This window comes from Oryzias latipes, chromosome 15 (genome assembly GCF_053564925.1).
Source record: "Oryzias latipes strain Hd-rR chromosome 15, Olatipes_Hd-rR_3.1".
Lineage (NCBI taxonomy): Eukaryota > Metazoa > Chordata > Actinopteri > Beloniformes > Adrianichthyidae > Oryzias > Oryzias latipes.
This window is the reverse complement of record NC_136251.1, coordinates 31,401,820-31,421,838: the sequence shown is the minus strand read 5'-3', so window position 1 is coordinate 31,421,838 and position 20,019 is coordinate 31,401,820. Positions and strand designations below refer to the sequence as shown.

Genomic DNA, 20,019 nt, shown 5'->3' with positions numbered 1-20,019 from the left:
AAGAAAACCTCAGAAATGCATCTTTAAGTTTAATTTTCTATAAATATGTCCTCCATCCATGTTCCACAGGAACATGTTAAAAATACCGAAAATATCATTTTTAACTGGACTGGATCTTTAAAGACAATCATTCATGTCAGAATTACGCCTGGTTAAGTTAATTAACATCCAAACTGTTGAAATTCATGGAGGTGAAATCATAAATGGGGGCCTAAGTGGGCTCTAGTCTGAAAATGTATCAGAACTTCCCTCCAAAGTAGGAAAACTCACAAGTTTCCACAAACCACAATTTTGTCAAAAACAACGTTTTTCCACTCAGAGAGCGTATTCCAAAGGTTTGGTTGTGGGGAAGGCCAAGTGACCCACAGGAGTCTAAAGTCACTCCTTCTGATGATAGAGCAGGGATTTCAAATCCCCCTGTAGATTTAATGAGTCAGATCCTAAGATCCTCCACACAAACACAGAAAACCAAAAGTGGAGACCATCATTTGGGGGAAAAAGGTTTATCGGAATAATCTTAACATAATCTTAACATTTTCAAGTCCAAGTCCAGACCTGTACTGACTGGAAGTTTACTGGTGGACCATAGGTGAGCCCTAAATATCTTCTTTGTTTGAGAAAAAACTCCTCTGTGAAGAGAATTCTGCACGTTTGTTTTCATGACGTTTCTTCTTTGTGTCAAATGTAGCTTTTATTTTGTTCACCTGGGATTAAAGTTAACTGATCTCAACACCTGGCATGAAATAATCATGTTTATGACATGTGATCATAAAATCCTACCACTGAAAAAGGATTTTGGAGCTTCTCCGTGAGATGACGCTGACATGGCAGCAACACCTGGAGAACACGTGAAAGCTGGATCCACTGAGACGATGCAGGAACATTTCTGTGTTTTACACCCAACAGAAAAGCTCTACAGTAAAGTCCAAATGAGGGAGGGAGGGGGGGGTCAAGCAAAAACAGAGGGATGGGAAAGGGGAGGAGCTTCAGGAGACGTGCATCTGATTCACGAAAGTGTTGGTCTTATCTCTGCTGCGTCCATCTGTTCTCCTCCATCAATCCCTCCTCTGTCTTTATTTGCGTCTCCTTCACCTCCCCTTCCGTTTTGCCCTCTTCTCCCCCTTCCTTCACATCCTCAAGCCCTGCATTCCCCCGTGACCCCCGACCTCTTCCTGACCCTCCGCTAACCTGTTGACACCCCCCAGCATACCTGATTGTTCATGGGAACGTGTGCGCTCTAACACCCGGGGATAAAGACGAGCACACTTCAGTGCACGTGAACAGACAGAGGACCGTGCTGGGATGAAGACTTTAGGAACGTTTTCTCTTTGCAAGGAGAAGTGGGAGAGCAATGGGGGCTTTTATTTCCCATCAGCCATTTCTTTCTCAAGTTGGTTCAACATGCTGCCACCTGTTGCCTCCTCCATCGGTCCTCTTCTCCTGCTCATACAGGTGTCAATCAGGCGTGATGGATCCAGACTGTCCTCCTCCTCCATCACCTCATTTTTACTGCAATAATCAGACAATTCCCACCAAAGCTGGTCGGCCGTTTCTCTTCTTCTGTCTGTCGCCGGGTCAAAGTTTAGGATTCTCGAAGCCGAACTCGTCTGAACGTTTTCACATAAACTCTGACTGCTTCCATTCTGTCTATTCCAACGCTCCTCTTCATCATTCAAACCACAGGCAAACCTATATGCTATGTAGCTGATATTTATAGATCCATTTACCTACAGTGGATTTTCCTTTTCAGCTTTCTCTTCCTTGAGTAAAAAGAGGCAGAGAAATGTTTTTTCTTCTTCCTGTTCTTTTCTTTCCCAGATATAAAATCTTGTGTAAAATATTCTGTTTAGTAAACAAATAAAAAAACAAAATAAACCTCTAATGTAAGCTTTTTAATCTATTGCACATCTAATCTAATTTTCTGCTCACTTCTGGCTCAGATTCCTCAAACACCTGAGCTGGGACAGGTACCAGTCTCTTAGCACCTTTGCCCCAAAGGTAACAGGATCAGGAGGAAGAGCTCCTGAAAGTGTGAAAACCTCCCGTCCAGCTGCCCCCCACTTCCTGCTCGCCACAACCCTTATGAACTTTCCCTTTGAGTTTACGTCCACAGCCGCAGACTGCTGCTCATTTACCGGCTAACCGACAGTTTTATACTTTTACAGCTGCGCTCCTACTGTGGGGACAGCAGTGTTTAGAGTTCAGACAGATTCACACACATTCTGAAATGAATTCTGCATTTTTCTCTGTTTAATCTAATCTAGATTCTTTTTTTTAAAGTGGCTTCCAGGTGGAATCGAGCAGCAAATACAAATATGTCAGAAAAGCTTTGAAGCTCAAACTGTGCCAAGAAAGTGACAGAGAAAACAGTGTTACCTCTGTCTTAGCCTGGTTGAGCATGACGCTGCTGGCTTCATGCATTCTGGAGCCTATATTTATTTGACCACTGAAATATTTGGAAGTGTTTCCTTCAGGCTGATGAGAGGATGCGGTTTGGCAGACGCCTCAGGAAAGTGCAGCTACCTCTGCTGCAGCTGCTCCGCCTGCTGCCATGAAGAAACAGGGCGATGGACCGAGAGCACGCCACTCAACAGCAGACATGGATGTCAACCGCATGCATGCATGCATGCGTGCATGCACGCTCCTCCAGCATTTAAAGCCATTCAGCCCTGTCAGTGTTTCTACCCGCTGTGCAAATGGAGAGCACCTGACCCGAACAAGGTAAACACTTGCACAGATCCTGAAGCGGCAGCAGCGTCAACAATGGGCTTGTTGTGGTGGCCTCAACCGCCGCGCTCGCTCCGCTTCTTCTGTTACCGCGGCCGCAGGTAAACATACGAGCAAAGGCCATCAGAGGTGCAGGCGTTTCTGCAGAGACAGCGCTGATATGCAATCTGAAGCATCTACAACAAGTTCCCACAGACGCCGGCTGCAGTGTAAGCACCGCCACAAGGCACTTGGGGGCGGGGCCTCGCCGCCAGGTCAGTGGATGAGTCCATCTAACATCTTTCTCTTAACAGGTGAGGATGCCGTTCAAACTTTGTCTTTACCAAATCACCAAAAGAGGAAACTGAGAGTCAGATCAGAAGCTTTTTGTGAGCCATCTCTCCATCATGTGACCCCCACACACTTGATCTATAGTCACATGACTCTACAGCTGCTCAGTTCTTTAATCTCTGCACCTAAAGGAGAAGTCAGATACGCACAAATCCTCTTAGAAGTTTCAAAAAGGAGCGTGCCGCTCTGGAAGACTGTGGAGCGCGAGGAGCTGCAGTCTGGAGCCAAACTGTCTGACATTAAACAACAGAGGAGAGCTCAGGCACCTCCTCATCGGAGCTGCAGGAACCGGGCCGAAGCAGCAGAGAGGAGATCTCTTTGGAGGAAAAAAATGCTTTAAGCATTTTCTGAAAAAGTCTGAAAAGAAGCACAGTTCTGATTTTCTTCACTCCTCCTCATGTCTCTCTTGTCAGCATAAACTCCTCCCCATCACGGGTCATGGCGCCCCCCAGAACCACCAACCCGGCTTTAGCGCACAAACACACTGCAGACGGCCCAGACAGCAGTAAAGACGTCTCCACCTCCAGCTGAGGAAACCTGCAGCTCCTGATGCTGAACTTCATTAGTTTATTTGTTTAAACCTCCACACCCAAACTTTCAAGTTTTATCAAATGCAGACCATAAAAAATGTTTTACAGGAACTTTGATGAAATCTGTTTTTAAAGAAGGAAAATTTCAACTTTGAATCAGAAAACGTTACAGTAAATATATTCTAAATTTGCTGACAAAAAGGCACAGTCCTGTTTTATATTTCATAAACAGAATTTTAACTATTTTAGCTGTTAACTATTTGGTATAATTTAAGTATAATGTAAGACACCCCCCCCCCCCCATCCAACAGATTCTTGCCGCTCACCTTCGGGTTCCAAAGTGGCCTCCTCCCTGGCAGCGGTGAGTGGCGGCCGGGCCAGGCCCACGGTCAGGAGGGACAGCAGGATGGCGGCCAGCAGCCAGGCCATCCTGTTAGTGAGGGATGACACTCCCCATGCCCCCCTCTTCCACCTCCCCCTGGACACTGATCCCATCTGAGGGGGTCCGCCCAACCATCAACTGCTGCCCGGTCGGCCGGTCACTCACTGGAATTCACACCAATCACCTGGATTGAAAAAGGGGAGGAGAAAAGGCTGGAGTTGAGGAAGAGGGGTGAAGGAAAAAGTGAGAAAAGAGGAGAAGAGGGTCAGCTGAAATGAATCCTCCAGAACTGATTTAGCAAAGATTTTCTTTGCCTTCCTTAAATGCAGCAGAGGGAGCAGCTCGGAGCTGAAAAGCTGTCAAACAAGCCATGCCACAGACATACCAGAGCTGCAGACACTCGGTTCTAATCACATGCTGGGCAATATTGTCGAAAAACAGGGCAGAGTCATTTTATTGGAGCTCTCGGTGCGTCAAACCTGTTTGCTTCAAACTGCAGCTGCCAAAGCTGGAAGATCCGACTCCAGGAGTTGATTCAACTCACAGAATCAGATCTAGAGAAGCTCTGATAAGATGACCTGTTGCAGCTCAGCCCACCTTCCCTCATATGATGGGCCGGGGAGACAGAAAAGGTCACCGCGCTTTTCCTGCGCAACCTATGGGCCAAACCTATATGCGCTGCGTCCCTAAAAGCCTTTTTATTACATCACTGCGATCTGATTACGGGCTTTAACCGAGTACCGGGGCTCTGAAGACACATATGGACGGCGCGCGCGCGCCGCACACACGCGCGGCTGACAGGCCTCTGGAGGTTAGCTGAAGTCACGCTTCTCTGCGCTTCTTCTGCTCCAGCTGGACGTATCGATTGTCTTTACGCGCAAAGGCATTTGTGGTTTGACTTTTAAAGGGCGAAGACAAAACCTACACAAGCTGTTTACCCTAAAGCCCCCCCGGGGGCCACAGGCGCTGCGGCGCACCTGATGCTGATGCAGATTCAGAACTTCTTCGGGTGTGTTTTGGGAAAATGCATCGTTTTAACCTCTCAATTCAGCTCGGAGTCGCTCCAACATCATGTGAGGCAGAAATAAACTAAGTCATCAGAGCAAAAATCCGCCTCATTACTGCTGTCTGTCCGGAATCTTTCTGCAGGACGAAAAACATTTAAGTTCAAAAGATCCGTTTTTTAAGAATCCAGTTGATTAAACCAGCAAAAGAAAAAAATGACAAATGATTTTCAGCTCATTTAAGGAGGAAAAAGAAGCAATGTTACAAAAATCCCAGGAACGAGCATCAGAGCGCAGAAGTTAGTGCAGAAACGTGACGTGGGACTTTGCGCCGTGCGCCACCGAAGCCTTCATTTAAAGCCACGCTTTGAATGAAATGTTTTGGCGCTGCCTGAATTCCTTTTGACATTCAAAACAGTTGGCTTTCTGCACAAAAGAGCTCGTTTGGAGCCGTTCGGGGATTTAGGGCTCCGCAACGAGCCGCGAAAAAACAACTGCGGTCACGCGCTAATTGGCACCATAAATGCAATGTAGAAAATGAAGCAAAGTAATAAATAACCAGGACAGTTGATGAGGGTTTGGTGCGCGCTTCAAGTAAACAGGCGGACACTTTGCTGCTTTTTCCTTTCTAACATTTGATTTAGGATAAAAGAGGAAGCAAAAACTTGAGAACTTCCACCAAATTACGTAATAACTCAGGTGAAGAAAAGCCCAAACTGCAGAGGGAAGCTTATGAAATTGTTGTTTATAAAAACACAAACAGAAGCGACTGCTTTTTCCCAGCTCTGTTTTCCGTAAACCGAAAAAAAGAACTTACCAGGGAGCCTGGAATCGCGATGATCTGTGTTTTGGCACAGATAAGGACTGAGTCAGTGAGCGTGAGCTGAATCCACAGACAGGAATGTCTCCAACTCCACACAGCGGGAACAATCTGGGAGCCTGTTCTTCGTTTGTTATTCCACAATCAGCATCGACGCGCAAGAATATTCCAAAGCCGTCTGGCTGCGTGGTCCACTGTCTCCAAAAACAAATCCGACTTTACGCGCGTCAGTTATCCTTGGAAAACAGCTCGGTAACCATTGCGCCGTCCCCCCCGTCCCCCCTCAAAACTTTTCTCCCGTCACCGAGTTCCTCCTGCTAGAGCGCAAACATCCCCACCGCTCTCGCGGCGCACTTGTCAGCTAAACACAAAGTTCGTGGGGCTGTAGTGAAGCTGGTGGAGCGCGAGGGCAAAGCTGTCCGGGGCGCGGCGTCCTAAAATCCATCAGCGCGCGTGCTCCTGCGGCGCGAGCGGCGTCTCATGCGTCTCTTCCACCGACAGACTCCGCTCTGCCTTCAGCCGCTTTGTCAGGTTTGGTCGCTTTTTCTCCTTCTTGCGTCTCCGTACACCGCCTTCCTCCTTCCCTCCGGTGGGTGTCATCCCCCCTCCTCCTTCCCCCTGCACCTCCTCTCCACCCACTCACAACCACTCCGAGCGTAATTTGAGCTGCTCCCTGGCTGCAGCGCCTTCGAGCCCGGCCTCCCCTCCGCCCATCAGGCTGCAGACCTGCCCGCGTGCGCGCAGCTCGCTCCCATTAATGGGTCTAACGCGCGCGCCCTCCAGAACAGCGCCGCCCAGCGGCCAACGCGCGACTGCAGCAAACTCATGTGCTGCGCGCGCCAACCGTCCTGGAGCTGATTCAAGATTTTCTCTCTGGATGATGACCGCGGCGGGAAAACATGGAGCAGTTTTTTTGGGAAAGTCTGTCAGATCAGATCTGGATGATGAAAGTCACATTTCAGCGGGAATCCAACACACGAAGAAGAAATGAAGGTTTGGCGCGGTGGTGTTATGTGACCCGAAATAGGAATTTCTCACATTTCTGACATCAATGTGAGAAAAGTTTCAGGAGGAAAGAGACACGACGAAGAGCCAATCACAGCCAATGGTTTCCGTACAGTTGTCCAAAAGTTTGCATGTGAAATGATCATCAATAAGGTTTCTTTGGATCCTGGAGGAACAAACAACAGGACTTGATTTTACTGTTGTTTTATTTTTAGTTAAAATGTTTCAGAGGTTTATTTATTTATTTATTTTCACTTAATTATTTTGAGAATAAACTTAATAAACTGCGACAGACTGGCGACCGGTCAGGGGTGTCCCCTGCTTTCGCCCACAAGGGGCCGAGATAGGCTCCAGCAGCCCTGTGACCCCGAAAGGGACAAACGGATTAGAAGATGAATGAATGAATGAACTTAAGGTGTAACCTTTAGAAAAAAGCAAGCTGCACAGCTGTCCTCTTGCTGCAGTGTCACATTTTAAAGTGACAGAACATCCTTCACTTTTGGTAAAAAGGCAGATATCCTGAGAGTCTCACCCATTTTTTATAAACGTGTTCTCCAGTAAAAGTTCCTTCAAAACATTATAAATTCATAAAAAATCAATATCTCTAAGAGCTTGTAGTGAAATCACAGATCCTCTTAGCCCTTGTGCTGTCTTAGATGACCCCACCCTTACATTGACGTGTTCTCCCTACCATGACAAAGGTGGATAAAGGTGGAAAGATTTCATGTAATCCATGGACACCAGTGAAGATCACAAATCATTGAAGAAAAAAGGTTCAGAGCACTGTCTAGTGGGTCTAGATGACCCAACTCCCAATGTTATAGTACCTAGGATAGCACAAGGGATAAGGATCAGATGTGACCGGACCTTCCCCTGAAGAAACGTTTCGTGGAACAACCGCTCTGTGAGCCATTTCCTGAAGTTTTATTTTAAGTTTGAAAGTTTGAAAGAATTTAGCAAAAGGAAAAAATCTGAAAGTCTGTTCATTTGGAAAGAGTCTGCAGTAAATTGAGTTCCCCAAAGGAAAGTGAAGGCGCCCCCACATCAACGCCAACCACAGCCCGGCTGTCTCTCCCATCACTTCAGGCGTTCAAGTCCTCTGACAGAGACACCCGGGAGGCGGGGGGGGGGGCTCTAATCTCCACAGACTTTTTATCTTTGTCTTCTTTTCACTGCTCAAGTTCTCTTTTCTTAAACAAGAGGAGGGAAATGCTTCCATTCATGCTGAAAAGAGGCACTAACAAGCCTTTCTCTGAGGCGGAGGCTTGGACAGTGAATAGGCGGTTGTAGGTGTTTTTGTCTCTTCCTTCTGCAGGAAAACCCTCCGTTAACAGTGCAGCTGACTGTTTGCTTGCTTGGGAATGAGGGCTGACAGAGATGAGGCCACAAACTCAAACACATTTTTCAAGGAGAAGCACAAATCGGCCGCCTGCAGCTTCCCCTTTCTGTGCAGCACTTTTCTTGCAGTCCTTTTTACAATTAGCCGATTTATTTTCCACCATTCAGGCCTCCTGCTGGAAAAAAACCCATCTAGCAGAGGCCCTTTGACTGCTGACTGGATGGACTCAACGCTCCTGCACTGCGTTATCCATCAAGCTGTCACCTTTCAGAGCTTTCCTTCATCCTCCTTTTTCAGTGTTGGAATCAACATGGATGAGTTGTCATTGCCGTCTGATGACTGAAATGTGTCAGTGAGGAGCTCTCCCTGCTGTTCGGGATGAAGTCGGTCTCTTCTTAGCAGCACATCGATGCAGAGGTGAGTCCTGCCCCCAACTTTAATTCAGGTGAGTGCATTGGATAAAGCTGAGGTGCAGCTGCAGCTTTGGGTATTATGTATCCTGTACTCATTGAAAACAGCAGAGGAGCTTCTACTTTCTGATGGATCATAAACTTTAAACAGTTTATGATCCATGTCACAACACCCCATCTTTGCAGTGCTGGAAACATGCATCAGAGCTGGAAACATGCATCAGAGCTGGAAACATGCATCAGAGCTGGAAACATGCATCAGAGCTGGAAACATGCATCAGAGCTGGAAACATGCATCAGAGCTGGAAACATGCATCAGTGATGAAAAAAATGCATCAGATCTGGAAACATGCATCAGTGATGAAAAAAATGCATCAGAGCTGGAAACATGCATCAGAGCTGGAAACATGCATCAGAGCTGGAAACATGCATCAGAGCTGGAAACATGCATCAGAGCTGGAAACATGCATCAGTGATGAAAAAAATGCATCAGATCTGGAAACATGCATCAGTGATGAAAAAAATGCATCAGATCTGGAAACATGCATCAGTGATGAAAAAAATGCATCAGATCTGGAAACATGCATCAGTGATGAAAAAAATGCATCAGATCTGGAAACATGCATCAGAGCTGGAAACATGCATCAGAGCTGGAAACATGCATCAGTGATGAAAAAAATGCATCAGATCTGGAAACATGCATCAGTGATGAAAAAAATGCATCAGAGCTGGAAACATGCATCAGAGCTGGAAACATGCATCAGAGCTGGAAACATGCATCAGAGCTGGAAACATGCATCAGTGATGAAAAAAATGCATCAGATCTGGAAACATGCATCAGTGATGAAAAAAATGCATCAGAGCTGGAAACATGCATCAGAGCTGGAAACATGCATCAGAGCTGGAAACATGCATCAGAGCTGGAAACATGCTTCAGAGCTGGAAACATGCATCAGTGATGAAAACATGCATCAGAGCTGGAAACATGCATCAGAGCTGGAAACATGCATCAGAGCTGGAAACATGCATCAGTGATGAAAACATGCATCAGAGCTGGAAACATGCATCAGAGCTGGAAACATGCATCAGAGCTGGAAACATGCATCAGAGCTGGAAACATGCATCAGATCTGGAAACATGCATCAGTGATGAAAACATGCATCAGAGCTGGAAACATGCATCAGAGCTGGAAACATGCATCAGAGCTGGAAACATGCATCAGATCTGGAAACATGCATCAGTGATGAAAACATGCATCAGAGCTGGAAACATGCATCAGAGCTGGAAACATGCATCAGAGCTGGAAACATGCATCAGTGATGAAAAAAATGCATCAGATCTGGAAACATGCATCAGTGATGAAAAAAATGCATCAGATCTGGAAACATGCATCAGTGATGAAAAAAATGCATCAGATCTGGAAACATGCATCAGTGATGAAAAAAATGCATCAGATCTGGAAACATGCATCAGAGCTGGAAACATGCATCAGAGCTGGAAACATGCATCAGAGCTGGAAACATGCATCAGAGCTGGAAACATGCATCAGAGCTGGAAACATGCATCAGAGCTGGAAACATGCATCAGATCTGGAAACATGCATCAGTGATGAAAACATGCATCAGAGCTGGAAACATGCTTCAGAGCTGGAAACATGCATCAGTGATGAAAACATGCATCAGAGCTGGAAACATGCATCAGAGCTGGAAACATGCATCAGAGCTGGAAACATGCATCAGAGCTGGAAACATGCATCAGATCTGGAAACATGCATCAGTGATGAAAACATGCATCAGAGCTGGAAACATGCATCAGAGCTGGAAACATGCATCAGAGCTGGAAACATGCATCAGAGCTGGAAACATGCATCAGTGATGAAAAAAATGCATCAGATCTGGAAACATGCATCAGTGATGAAAAAAATGCATCAGATCTGGAAACATGCATCAGTGATGAAAAAATGCATCAGATCTGGAAACATGCATCAGAGCTGGAAACATGCATCAGAGCTGGAAACATGCATCAGAGCTGGAAACATGCATCAGAGCTGGAAACATGCTTCAGAGCTGGAAACATGCATCAGTGATGAAAACATGCATCAGAGCTGGAAACATGCATCAGAGCTGGAAACATGCATCAGAGCTGGAAACATGCATCAGTGATGAAAACATGCATCAGAGCTGGAAACATGCATCAGAGCTGGAAACATGCATCAGAGCTGGAAACATGCATCAGAGCTGGAAACATGCATCAGATCTGGAAACATGCATCAGTGATGAAAACATGCATCAGAGCTGGAAACATGCATCAGAGCTGGAAACATGCATCAGAGCTGGAAACATGCATCAGATCTGGAAACATGCATCAGTGATGAAAACATGCATCAGAGCTGGAAACATGCATCAGAGCTGGAAACATGCATCAGAGCTGGAAACATGCATCAGAGCTGGAAACATGCATCAGTGATGAAAAAAATGCATCAGATCTGGAAACATGCATCAGTGATGAAAAAAATGCATCAGATCTGGAAACATGCATCAGTGATGAAAAAAATGCATCAGATCTGGAAACATGCATCAGAGCTGGAAACATGCATCAGAGCTGGAAACATGCATCAGAGCTGGAAACATGCATCAGAGCTGGAAACATTATTCAGAGCTGGAAACATGCATCAGTGATGAAAACATGCATCAGATCTGGAAACATGCATCAGTGATGAAAAAAATGCATCAGAGCTGGAAACATGCATCAGAGCTGGAAACATGCATCAGAGCTGGAAACATTATTCAGAGCTGGAAACATGCATCAGTGATGAAAACATGCATCAGAGCTGGAAACATGCATCAGAGCTGGAAACATGCATCAGAGCTGGAAACATGCAGTGCATAGACAGACTGCCCCCTCCGCGGCAGGGTCCTCCAGCCATGAATGGTGGAGACGTTTAACAGGGACCTCAACTTTTAAGAACCCCAGAGCACAAAACCCTCTTGTTCTCTTTTTTGTTTTATTCTTTTGTGTGTGTGTGTGTGTGTGGGGGGGGGGGGGGGTGTTAGTGATGACTAACAGTGATGTGTTATTATACCTTCTCTGTGCCAGATCCAGGAGAGATGCTTGTCTTTTTGCTGCTGTATCACAGAAGCCCTCTAATTAAAACATCAAATGTGGGTGAGTCATTTCCGGAGCAAATATGAAGCGTGTGTGACGGGGGGGGGGGGGGGGGGGGTGCTGGGGGCTTCCAGAGAGCGTGAGCGTGCCTGAGGCTCTAATTTGAACCATGTATGCGGTGCGACGGGACTCTGGGTGTAACAGCAGGAAGGGGGGAATGGGTGCGAGTAGCTAGCATGACGAGGATAAGGGGCTCGTTGCAGAAATCTGCTGTCCAACCAGACGGGACACTTTCTCCAGTAACCCCCCTCCCTGAGCTCCACAGTTGCTGTATTTTCCCCTTAAAAAGATAAATCCCCATTAAGTCTGGTGGTCCTCCTCCTCACCGTCACTGCGGCCCCCGCTGCCCTCCCCCTCAGCAGGTATCAGACTGAGTGGATGGAGGGGGAGTGGAGGATCATTGATCCAGATTCCTCTCATGTTTCCACCTCACTGCTCCAGACTGTTTGAAATAGCTGGGATGCCTGCAGATGTTGAGGAACAAGAGAGGAACGGCGGGTTGAGAGGCAAACTTTGGTGCTTTTACCCCCCTCTAGCTGCACGTGTTAAACAGCAACACTGGTGGAAACCAAGATTTGTTGATTTGCAGCTTCTTTTTTCAACTTTTCCACATGGATGAGCGTGTTCCAACCACCTGACTGGCCCTGCTTCTGATTAGAATACACTTTTCAAAGAGAGCAGAGGGAAAAGCTGAGTGGAACTGGCATCTTTATGACATAGAGAATGTTTCTTTTTCCTCTGCTTATCATCGAGTACAAGTTTCTTTTCCACTCCTCCTCTCTGCCTTTTATTGGCTCAGGAATCGCACCGACACTCTGCTCACACACACACACAGCAGGAAGCTGCTCTGGAGGAGAAGACGTCATGCCAGCCATGACTCATTCTTTGAAAAAGAGTCGTTCTCTTTGTGCTGCCTTTTTTAAACTCAACTTCACCTGGTTCCTGCCTGAGTGACTCCTTTATGCCCGGCCATCCCTCTGCAGAAGCCCAGAACAAACAAATACTCACTCCAGAGGTCTCTGTGGTGTAACTCTGTCTGTGACATTAAGGCATAATAAATAAGCCATTGGTAATTATTTTTTACATTATTATATTTTGCATACAAAAATATTAGCCAACAATTCAGTATCAAAATCAGATTCCGCTACGATGGTGATCTCTTTGACTTAAAGAGACTGAAAGCCAAAACTAAAACCTTTACTAACTTTATCAGAGAAGCACAGTACGCTGATGACATCGCCATCTTTAGCGACTCCTCACTTGGTCTGCAGACTTTGCTAACGGCATACAACGACATGGCAAAACGAATGGGTCTCTCTATCAATATCCCAAAGACTGAAACTGTGTGCATTGGTCCGGAAGACCAGTTTTTCATCGACGGCAAGCCAATCAAAAATGTACCTCGGGAGCATCGTTACCAGCGACTGTTCAGTAAAAGAGGACCTGGTCACACGTATACAAACTGTATCATCTGCGTACGGTCGGCTACGTCAACGTGTTTTCGATTCCCATGACCTCACACCCTCGACACCCTCACACCCTCACACCCTCGACAAAGCTGAAAGTTTATACCCAATGTTTGACGCCACTTCTTACATACAGATCAGAAACCTGGACACTCTACCAACATAACATCAATCAGCCTCGGACAGTCCAACAGCGTCATCTGAGGAAAAAACTGAGGATAAAGTGGAGCGACTACGTAAGTAACAAAGAGGTGTTACAGCGAGCGAATGCTGAGGATATTGAAATCTCCTTAGTTAAAAGCCGTTTGCGCTGGCTTGGTCATGCATCTAGAACGGATAACGATCGTCCTGTAAAATCCCTCCTCTACGGTGAACTCGACAATGGTATTCGTCCTGTTGGTCGACCGAAACTAAGATATGAGGACACTTTACACACTTGTATAAGTGTTCTGAAGTCGGGAAGAGTTTTAGATCAATGGAAAGAATTGGTTACTGACCAGCCGCTGGCAGGGTCACCAGTGAAGATCACAAATCATTGAAGAAAAAAAGCTTCAGCGCACTGTCTAGTGGGTCTAGATGACCCCACTCCCAATGTTAAAGTGCCTAGGATAGCACAAGGGTTAACACCAGAGACATCTAAATGAGACGCAACTTCCACTTCAGAATCACTGGAATTACGGTAATTGTGTAAACAGTAAAAAAGTTACACTAGTTGAAAGAGTGTAAACACTGGAGCTGAAGCTCAAATGTTCACAGGTTCATTTACTTTGTGAGCCTTGTGTGTTTTTGTTCTACTGAAAATGTAGCGATCTTTTGGCACTGTTGGTTTTCATGCTGTTTTTGGTTTACTGATAGTCCATCTGCGGTTTCACTGTAGAGAATCGCACCAGGGTTCACTTGGAAGTGATGATGTTCGAATGGCGTTTAGAGTTCCAAGCTGTCTGCCTGGAGAATAAGAATAAAAACTTTATTAGTTTGTGAATTTAACAGACCCTGGAGGTGCAGGAAGCGGCCACAGTTTATACCAAAACAGGCTTCAACGTGAGGAATAAAAGTTGATTCAAATCCCTTTTGTGGGCATACTTTCTGAGGAATTCTGGGATTTTCAGCTCACTTCTCCTTAGGAACCCTCATAGTTTTGTTGTTTTCTTCAGATTTGTGTTCTTTCGTCACACCTGGATCTCTGAGATCATTACCTGGACAGCAGCCTGTCAGCTGGATGTTTTTCTTATTTGATTGTTGATCCTTCAAATTTCACTTCATTTTTATTATGTCAAGCAGTCCAGTCCTGTTTTTCTCAATGCTTTGTCACAGGTCTTTTAGTTAAAAGCTTTACTTAATAAATTCTGCTGACCACAAACTATGAACCCAAAGGGCATGGTTCTGGACTTTGAGAGGAGGCCAGCATTTCTGGAAAAACCCTCCAACCCCATCATGAGCAGAACTGCTGCTCCGTGAAACTCCCAGCTGTTCAAGGGGACCGAACTAACAACGGTTTAGCTCCAGGAACTCTGTTTCTATTAAATATTTTCAGTTACAGCACATACTTTTGAATGAAAATGAGGGAATTCTTTGTTTTTATTCATTTCCAATGATAATCACAGAAAATTCTTTGATAACGCCATGTATTTAAAAAACGCATGGCACATGCCAGTTATCATTCCCTGAAACTCTCAGGGAAAACATCAATGATTGCAATGAGTTTAGCTTTAAAACAACCAGAAAAATGGGATTTGCGAGATGTTTGGTCTCACTTTAAAGAAAAAAATGTAAATAGCTGATTAGGAGAGTAAATTCTTGAGGAAAAAAGAAAAAGTTTCCTGTTAATCTGCTGGTCAACTGGGGTAGCAAGCAGACTATGTCTTCCTGGTTTGGGAGGTGTTGCATAAAGCCTGGCGGTTTGGCGGTTTCAGGCATTAATCTTTGGTTTTGCCAGATATGGTCTTTGTGTCACGTCTGCAGTGAGCATGTTTGGCTTCCAGGTAGAGCTGAGGGCCGTGATCTCTGCAGCTTCCCTGCCCAGCAGCGCAGCATGAGGTCTGGTTAAACATTGCACCGTGCACGGCGCCGTCTGCGCCGCCTGAACCAGCAGCAGCTCCATCCACTGCTGGGGAGGGAGCCCATCCCTCGAGATGTCCTCCCTGGTTTGAAACAGAACAGATGCTGAGATACTTTCACTGCTCGTGTCCAGCGTGCGTTCTCATCACGGCGTTTACAGATGAACCCGTGTGACTTAAAGTGAGCAGTTATCGCCACAGCCCGATAAGGTGGAGCGACAGGAGAAACAGAGTGAAAGGCTCTTTCTTTACCTCATCCCAGCACAGACATGGCTTTCTTTGTGTTTATGGATCGAGGGGGGACCCAGGGAATAAATCCCGGGGTCATTGAATGGGTTGTCTGACCTTTAGCCTTGAAGCTGAGAAAAGCCTCTGCTCTATGTCCTGATGTCATCAGCAAGTCATTACTGCCAAGGCTCTCAACACCTCCAGCATGGCAGCCGAACTCTGCAATAGCGCTAACCCAGGGCACCTAAATCATTCTGCGGGGCGTCACTTATAGACTTGACCTTGGCTCTCTGCTGCTTTCCATCCCATGCTCCCACATTTAACCGTTTATTGTTTCTACGTCCTGTCTCAGTGCCCTCTAGTTCCAGGAGATTCCACAAAACAACTGATGGAGCTTCATGTTCACCGAACTGCAGTTATTCATCCACCCAGGGTCTTTTTTTGATCCAAAAACGGCTTTGAAAAGGAACGTTTGGACACGCATTAGTCCCACTCTGATCATCTTCTGATCTGTTTTCAAATCGTTCCCAGTGGTTTTTAATGATGGTGCTGTTTAAATAAAAAATCCACAAAACCTGAGTTGTTTTCTAGGACATAGTTTCTGCAAAGCGGCAGGAGTTTATCAGAATTTTCACCTCTGACAGTTGACACACAGCAAACCCCAACCGCCTCCGGTTGCTGAGAGCTCTCTGTTTACACTCTCTCCCACTAGCTTACAGCCCTGACCGAAAATTAGTGCTGCAACAAACACGGCGTGCAACATTGGAGCCATCCAGTCGTACAGTTTAGATCCAGATTCCAGCTCAGACCAGGAAAGACGTTCGTGGATCTGCTTGTCTGAAAGTGAATGTGTCAGAATGGGGGGCGGAGCTTGGAGCTTTTGGCCCCACCCAGTGCCTTTTTCTTCACAAATACGATCTTTCTCAAACTACAACTATTGTTGTAAATCTGCTCCTGATTTACAACAATTAGAATAAATAAATAAATAAATAAATAAAAGAATAAAGAAATACTCAGAAATGCAGTTTTGAGCTGAATTTTCTTAAATGATATCCTCCATCATCAGAAAAATGCCACATGTTGAAAGCAGCTAGAACAGGATTTGGGGTCTTTAAAGACAACACGGCTTCTTCCCGGAGCTGGACAGACGTTTCTCAAGCTTGTGTTTTCTTAAGGGACGGTGAGGTGAGCTAAGGTTAACTATTTTGACCATGAACACCCAATCTGAGACTTAATTTGAGCCAAAAGGCCTCCTGAGGAGTAACCTCCTCACCTGGACCCTGACCTTTAACCCCCACATGGTGCCTCTGCTCTACATCCACTATAAAAGCTGCACAAGAAGGAGAAATAAAAAATCTAATGATTTGAGGATTATATACAGCTAAAATTTCCAAACTTCAGTGTTTTTCTACTGTTCTTGGCAACAGAGAAGCAACTGTGGACAAGCTGGATCGACTCCTGGCTTCAGGTTGCAGCACGCCCACCTCCGGAGCACATACTGACAGCTTTATGTTCCCGTCTACCGCGTCGTTCTGCACTTTGCAAGTCTTAATCATGCCGTTGAGCAATGGCATCCCCCTGAAGATCTCATCTCTCAGCAGCTACAAGTTTCATTCTCTTCCTCCCTTTTGCCCACAGCCATGGCAGAGATCCGGAGCCGTGTGCAGAGCGGGGAGGATTAAAACCCCTGCTGGGCCAATAAAATAGGCAGGTATTCATGGGGGCACCTGTGCAGACTCCTCTGCAGACGTTCACGCAGCTCAACACAAAGGAGCTTTTGACTAATGTATTTACATTAACGTTTGGGCCTACACCAGGGGTGGAGGCTTGCCAGGAATCGTCTTGACAATTATTGCTTCATGTAAACAGTGGTGTGGGCGCGAGCGTGTGCTGGCGAGCGCACACTTCACTGCGTCTGACTCCCTTCAAAGCCATCAGCCGTGTGAGAGCCCGTTTTGTTCATATTCCATCAATCACGATTAAACCACAGTGGAAAAAAAGAAGGAGCCCCGAGAAAGAAACCTTTTCAGGGAACGTGAATGTGACGGTGAAAAAGACGCCAAAGACCAGCCCCCATGAAAAAAAAACTGTTTTTGGTGTTTTCAACACGTTCTGGTGGCGTTTTTCTGCTGATGACGGACAATTGTTAAAAAATAAGTTCTAAATTGTATTTTTCTTCTTTGTTCCAATCTTTGTGAATCAGGAGCAGATGAAGAAATTCCATTTGAAAAGGATTATGTTTATGATGAAAACACAGTGGGTCGGGGCTGGAATCTGGATCAGAACCGAATCTGGATCAGAACCAAATCTGGATCAGAACCGAATCTGGATCAGAACCGTACGGCTGGATCGCTCTGATATCGCTGATGCACTGCTAATGTTAGACTGGGGGGATGGCGTGGAAATAGATAGATAAAGGGGAGGGGAGGCGGCTTTACCCCTTCCCACATCTCAGAGGTGAATTTCTAAGAGACTCCTGCTGCTCTGCAGAAACTATGTCCTAGTTTTGGCTAAAAACAGCCAAACCATAATTAAAAGACCACTGGATCGATTTAAAAATAGATCAGAAGATGATCCCAGTGGAGCTTTAAAGAAAAACACTAAAAGTAAAGAAATAGGTATTTGTTTAAAACCTTTTTGATTGATCTTTTAGGTTTTTGTATTAACTGCGTCATACTTGCAACTTGTTACTTGAGTCAGCAACTTCAATAAATGAACCACAGAGCAACGCGTGTTAATGTGTAACCGGGTTTCACAAATATAAACTCCTAAAATAGTTATTTGTCTTTAAGCACATGACATCTCTGATTTGTCGTTCTGGCGCCACAAATAACCTCTGGTTGCGCGCTGCATTCGCTGTCATTTGAAGTGTGGGAAAACCTGCGCTTGTAATTACAGTAACAGTGAAAGTCAAGAAGACACACCTTTGTAAGAGGATTCCTGAGAACCCCCGGCGTTCACACTGATGGCTCCTCCCCTGACTTTCCCTTAAAATGCATGGTTAGGGCTAACCCCCCCCCCCCACCCCACATGCACACGCACATGCACGCTCCTCTCTCCACGCCGCCCAGCACGCGCTGTCACTCCTTTAGTGTGTCACTATAATGCACACTGACAACAAACAACTGGCCTCACTACTCTTTACCCATGATCCCTCACAGAGCAGAAAGGAGAGGGGTAGGGGAGGGCACAAGGCAGAAAGGGGGGGGGCTTTTGTTATGGATATGAATCTATTATCGGTCATATTTGCTGTAAAACTGGGAAATATTTCCTTCCGTCCTGCGGGGACTCTCTGCAGAGGAGGATGAAGATTTTTGCTTTATGACTGCCGTAATTCTGAAACAATCACTCCTCATCTGTCAGAGATCGGTCACGCCGAGGAATGGGGGGCTGCTCACCTTTGACCTCTGGGGGGAAAAGAGAGAGGTAGAGATAGAGGGCAGTTTAACTTTCTGACCTTTCCTCCAAAGCAGAGCTTCTTGTGCAAAAGCAAAGAGTATTTTTCTCCCCCGTGAGACTTTTACAAGCAAAAGACAAAAAGAGAAAAAGCTGGGGGGGGGGGGGTAAACTATGAGAGAAGAGGAGGAGGAGGACAGGATCTGGAATTCAGTCAAAGTTGAGGCGTGAATTGAAGCCGGACTTCTGCAGTTGGTTCTGCAGCCGAAGCCGAAGCCGTTTTTCCTGCAGAGGACGGCCTTTCTGAGGATTGACGTGCCGATGGCACCAATCGACTGTTTCGTCTTTTTTATCTCGAGTTACTCAGAAAGGGAAAATCATTCAGGATGTAAACATTAACCCGGCTGCTCGGCGTTGCAGGGCATGAAAACACTTCCTTGGAAAAAGAGGGAATTTGCTCTCAGTCACATGAAAGAAACACAAATGACCCCGAAGAGCAAACACCGAGAGGAAAAACATACTGCGAAAACTCCTAAAACCCCTCAAGACCAACAGAGTTTACACACTTTTTAGAATCAGCGGTTCCACTTTTGCTTCAAACCTCTTACATCTTCTTGGTGAATTTAATGCTTTCATTTTCTGTCATATTTTCACGCTAAGATCAGAATCCTGGGATGATACAGACTTAGCTGTAGAATAAACCATGTTCATTTGTTCAGTGGATGTATGCTGCTACTCGCCCCCACCATCGCTGGATGAGCGGCTACATGCCCTCACTCTCCCTCTCTGCCCCGGACACCCCGGTCAGAGCTGCTCATTCTTTTCAAAATGGTGGCTTTTCTTTTGGTTTTATCTCCACAGCAACCATTTCGTGTTTGGTCACTTGGGCTCGATGTAACGTTTAGAAGAATCGGCTAAAGCAAACCTTTGGATTTCCTTGGCAACAGAGGTTTTTTGGTAACCACGCCCACATTCCCAATATGTTCATTTCAAATTAAATGTTCTCAATACTTTGTTAAAGGATAAGCGAGCAACACTTTAGTGAGCTTTCCTCGCTAACGCCGTTCAGAATCTACAACCTTTAAATCCAACAGCATCTTCCCAATGATGCTCCAGGAGTTTAGGAGGCGATAGAGGGAAATCCGTATAAAGACTTTACA

At 45.8% G+C, this 20,019-nt stretch overlaps 1 protein-coding gene and 1 long non-coding RNA gene across 14 annotated transcripts in view; both read right to left on the bottom strand.

Annotated features, from left to right (window-relative positions):
• fgfr2 (fibroblast growth factor receptor 2) overlaps nucleotides 1-6,549 on the bottom strand; it is a 35,044-nt gene extending 28,495 nt beyond the window's left edge. For 4 of the 13 annotated variants that reach the window (XM_011484753.4, XM_078931619.1, XM_011484751.4 and 1 more), the window contains exons 1-2: nucleotides 5,791-6,489; nucleotides 3,914-4,181 (exon numbers count right to left, since the gene is read on the bottom strand). In XM_011484753.4, the coding sequence (XP_011483055.1) occupies nucleotides 3,914-4,082 (169 nt within the window). In that variant the 5' untranslated portion in view covers nucleotides 4,083-4,181; nucleotides 5,791-6,489. Of the gene's footprint in view, nucleotides 1-3,913; nucleotides 4,182-5,091; nucleotides 5,208-5,790 lie in introns of those variants that run through there. The other 9 variants (XM_078931622.1, XM_078931624.1, XM_011484754.4 and 6 more) reach the window with 4 other exon arrangements.
• An 8,189-nt stretch (nucleotides 6,550-14,738) lies between these two features.
• LOC144984082 (uncharacterized) lies at nucleotides 14,739-18,470 on the bottom strand. The gene is made up of 2 exons (XR_013647731.1): nucleotides 18,388-18,470; nucleotides 14,739-15,319 (listed from the first exon to the last, which is right to left on the bottom strand). It is a non-coding gene; the product is annotated as an uncharacterized LOC144984082 (long non-coding RNA).
• Between the last annotated feature and the right edge of the window lie 1,549 nt (nucleotides 18,471-20,019).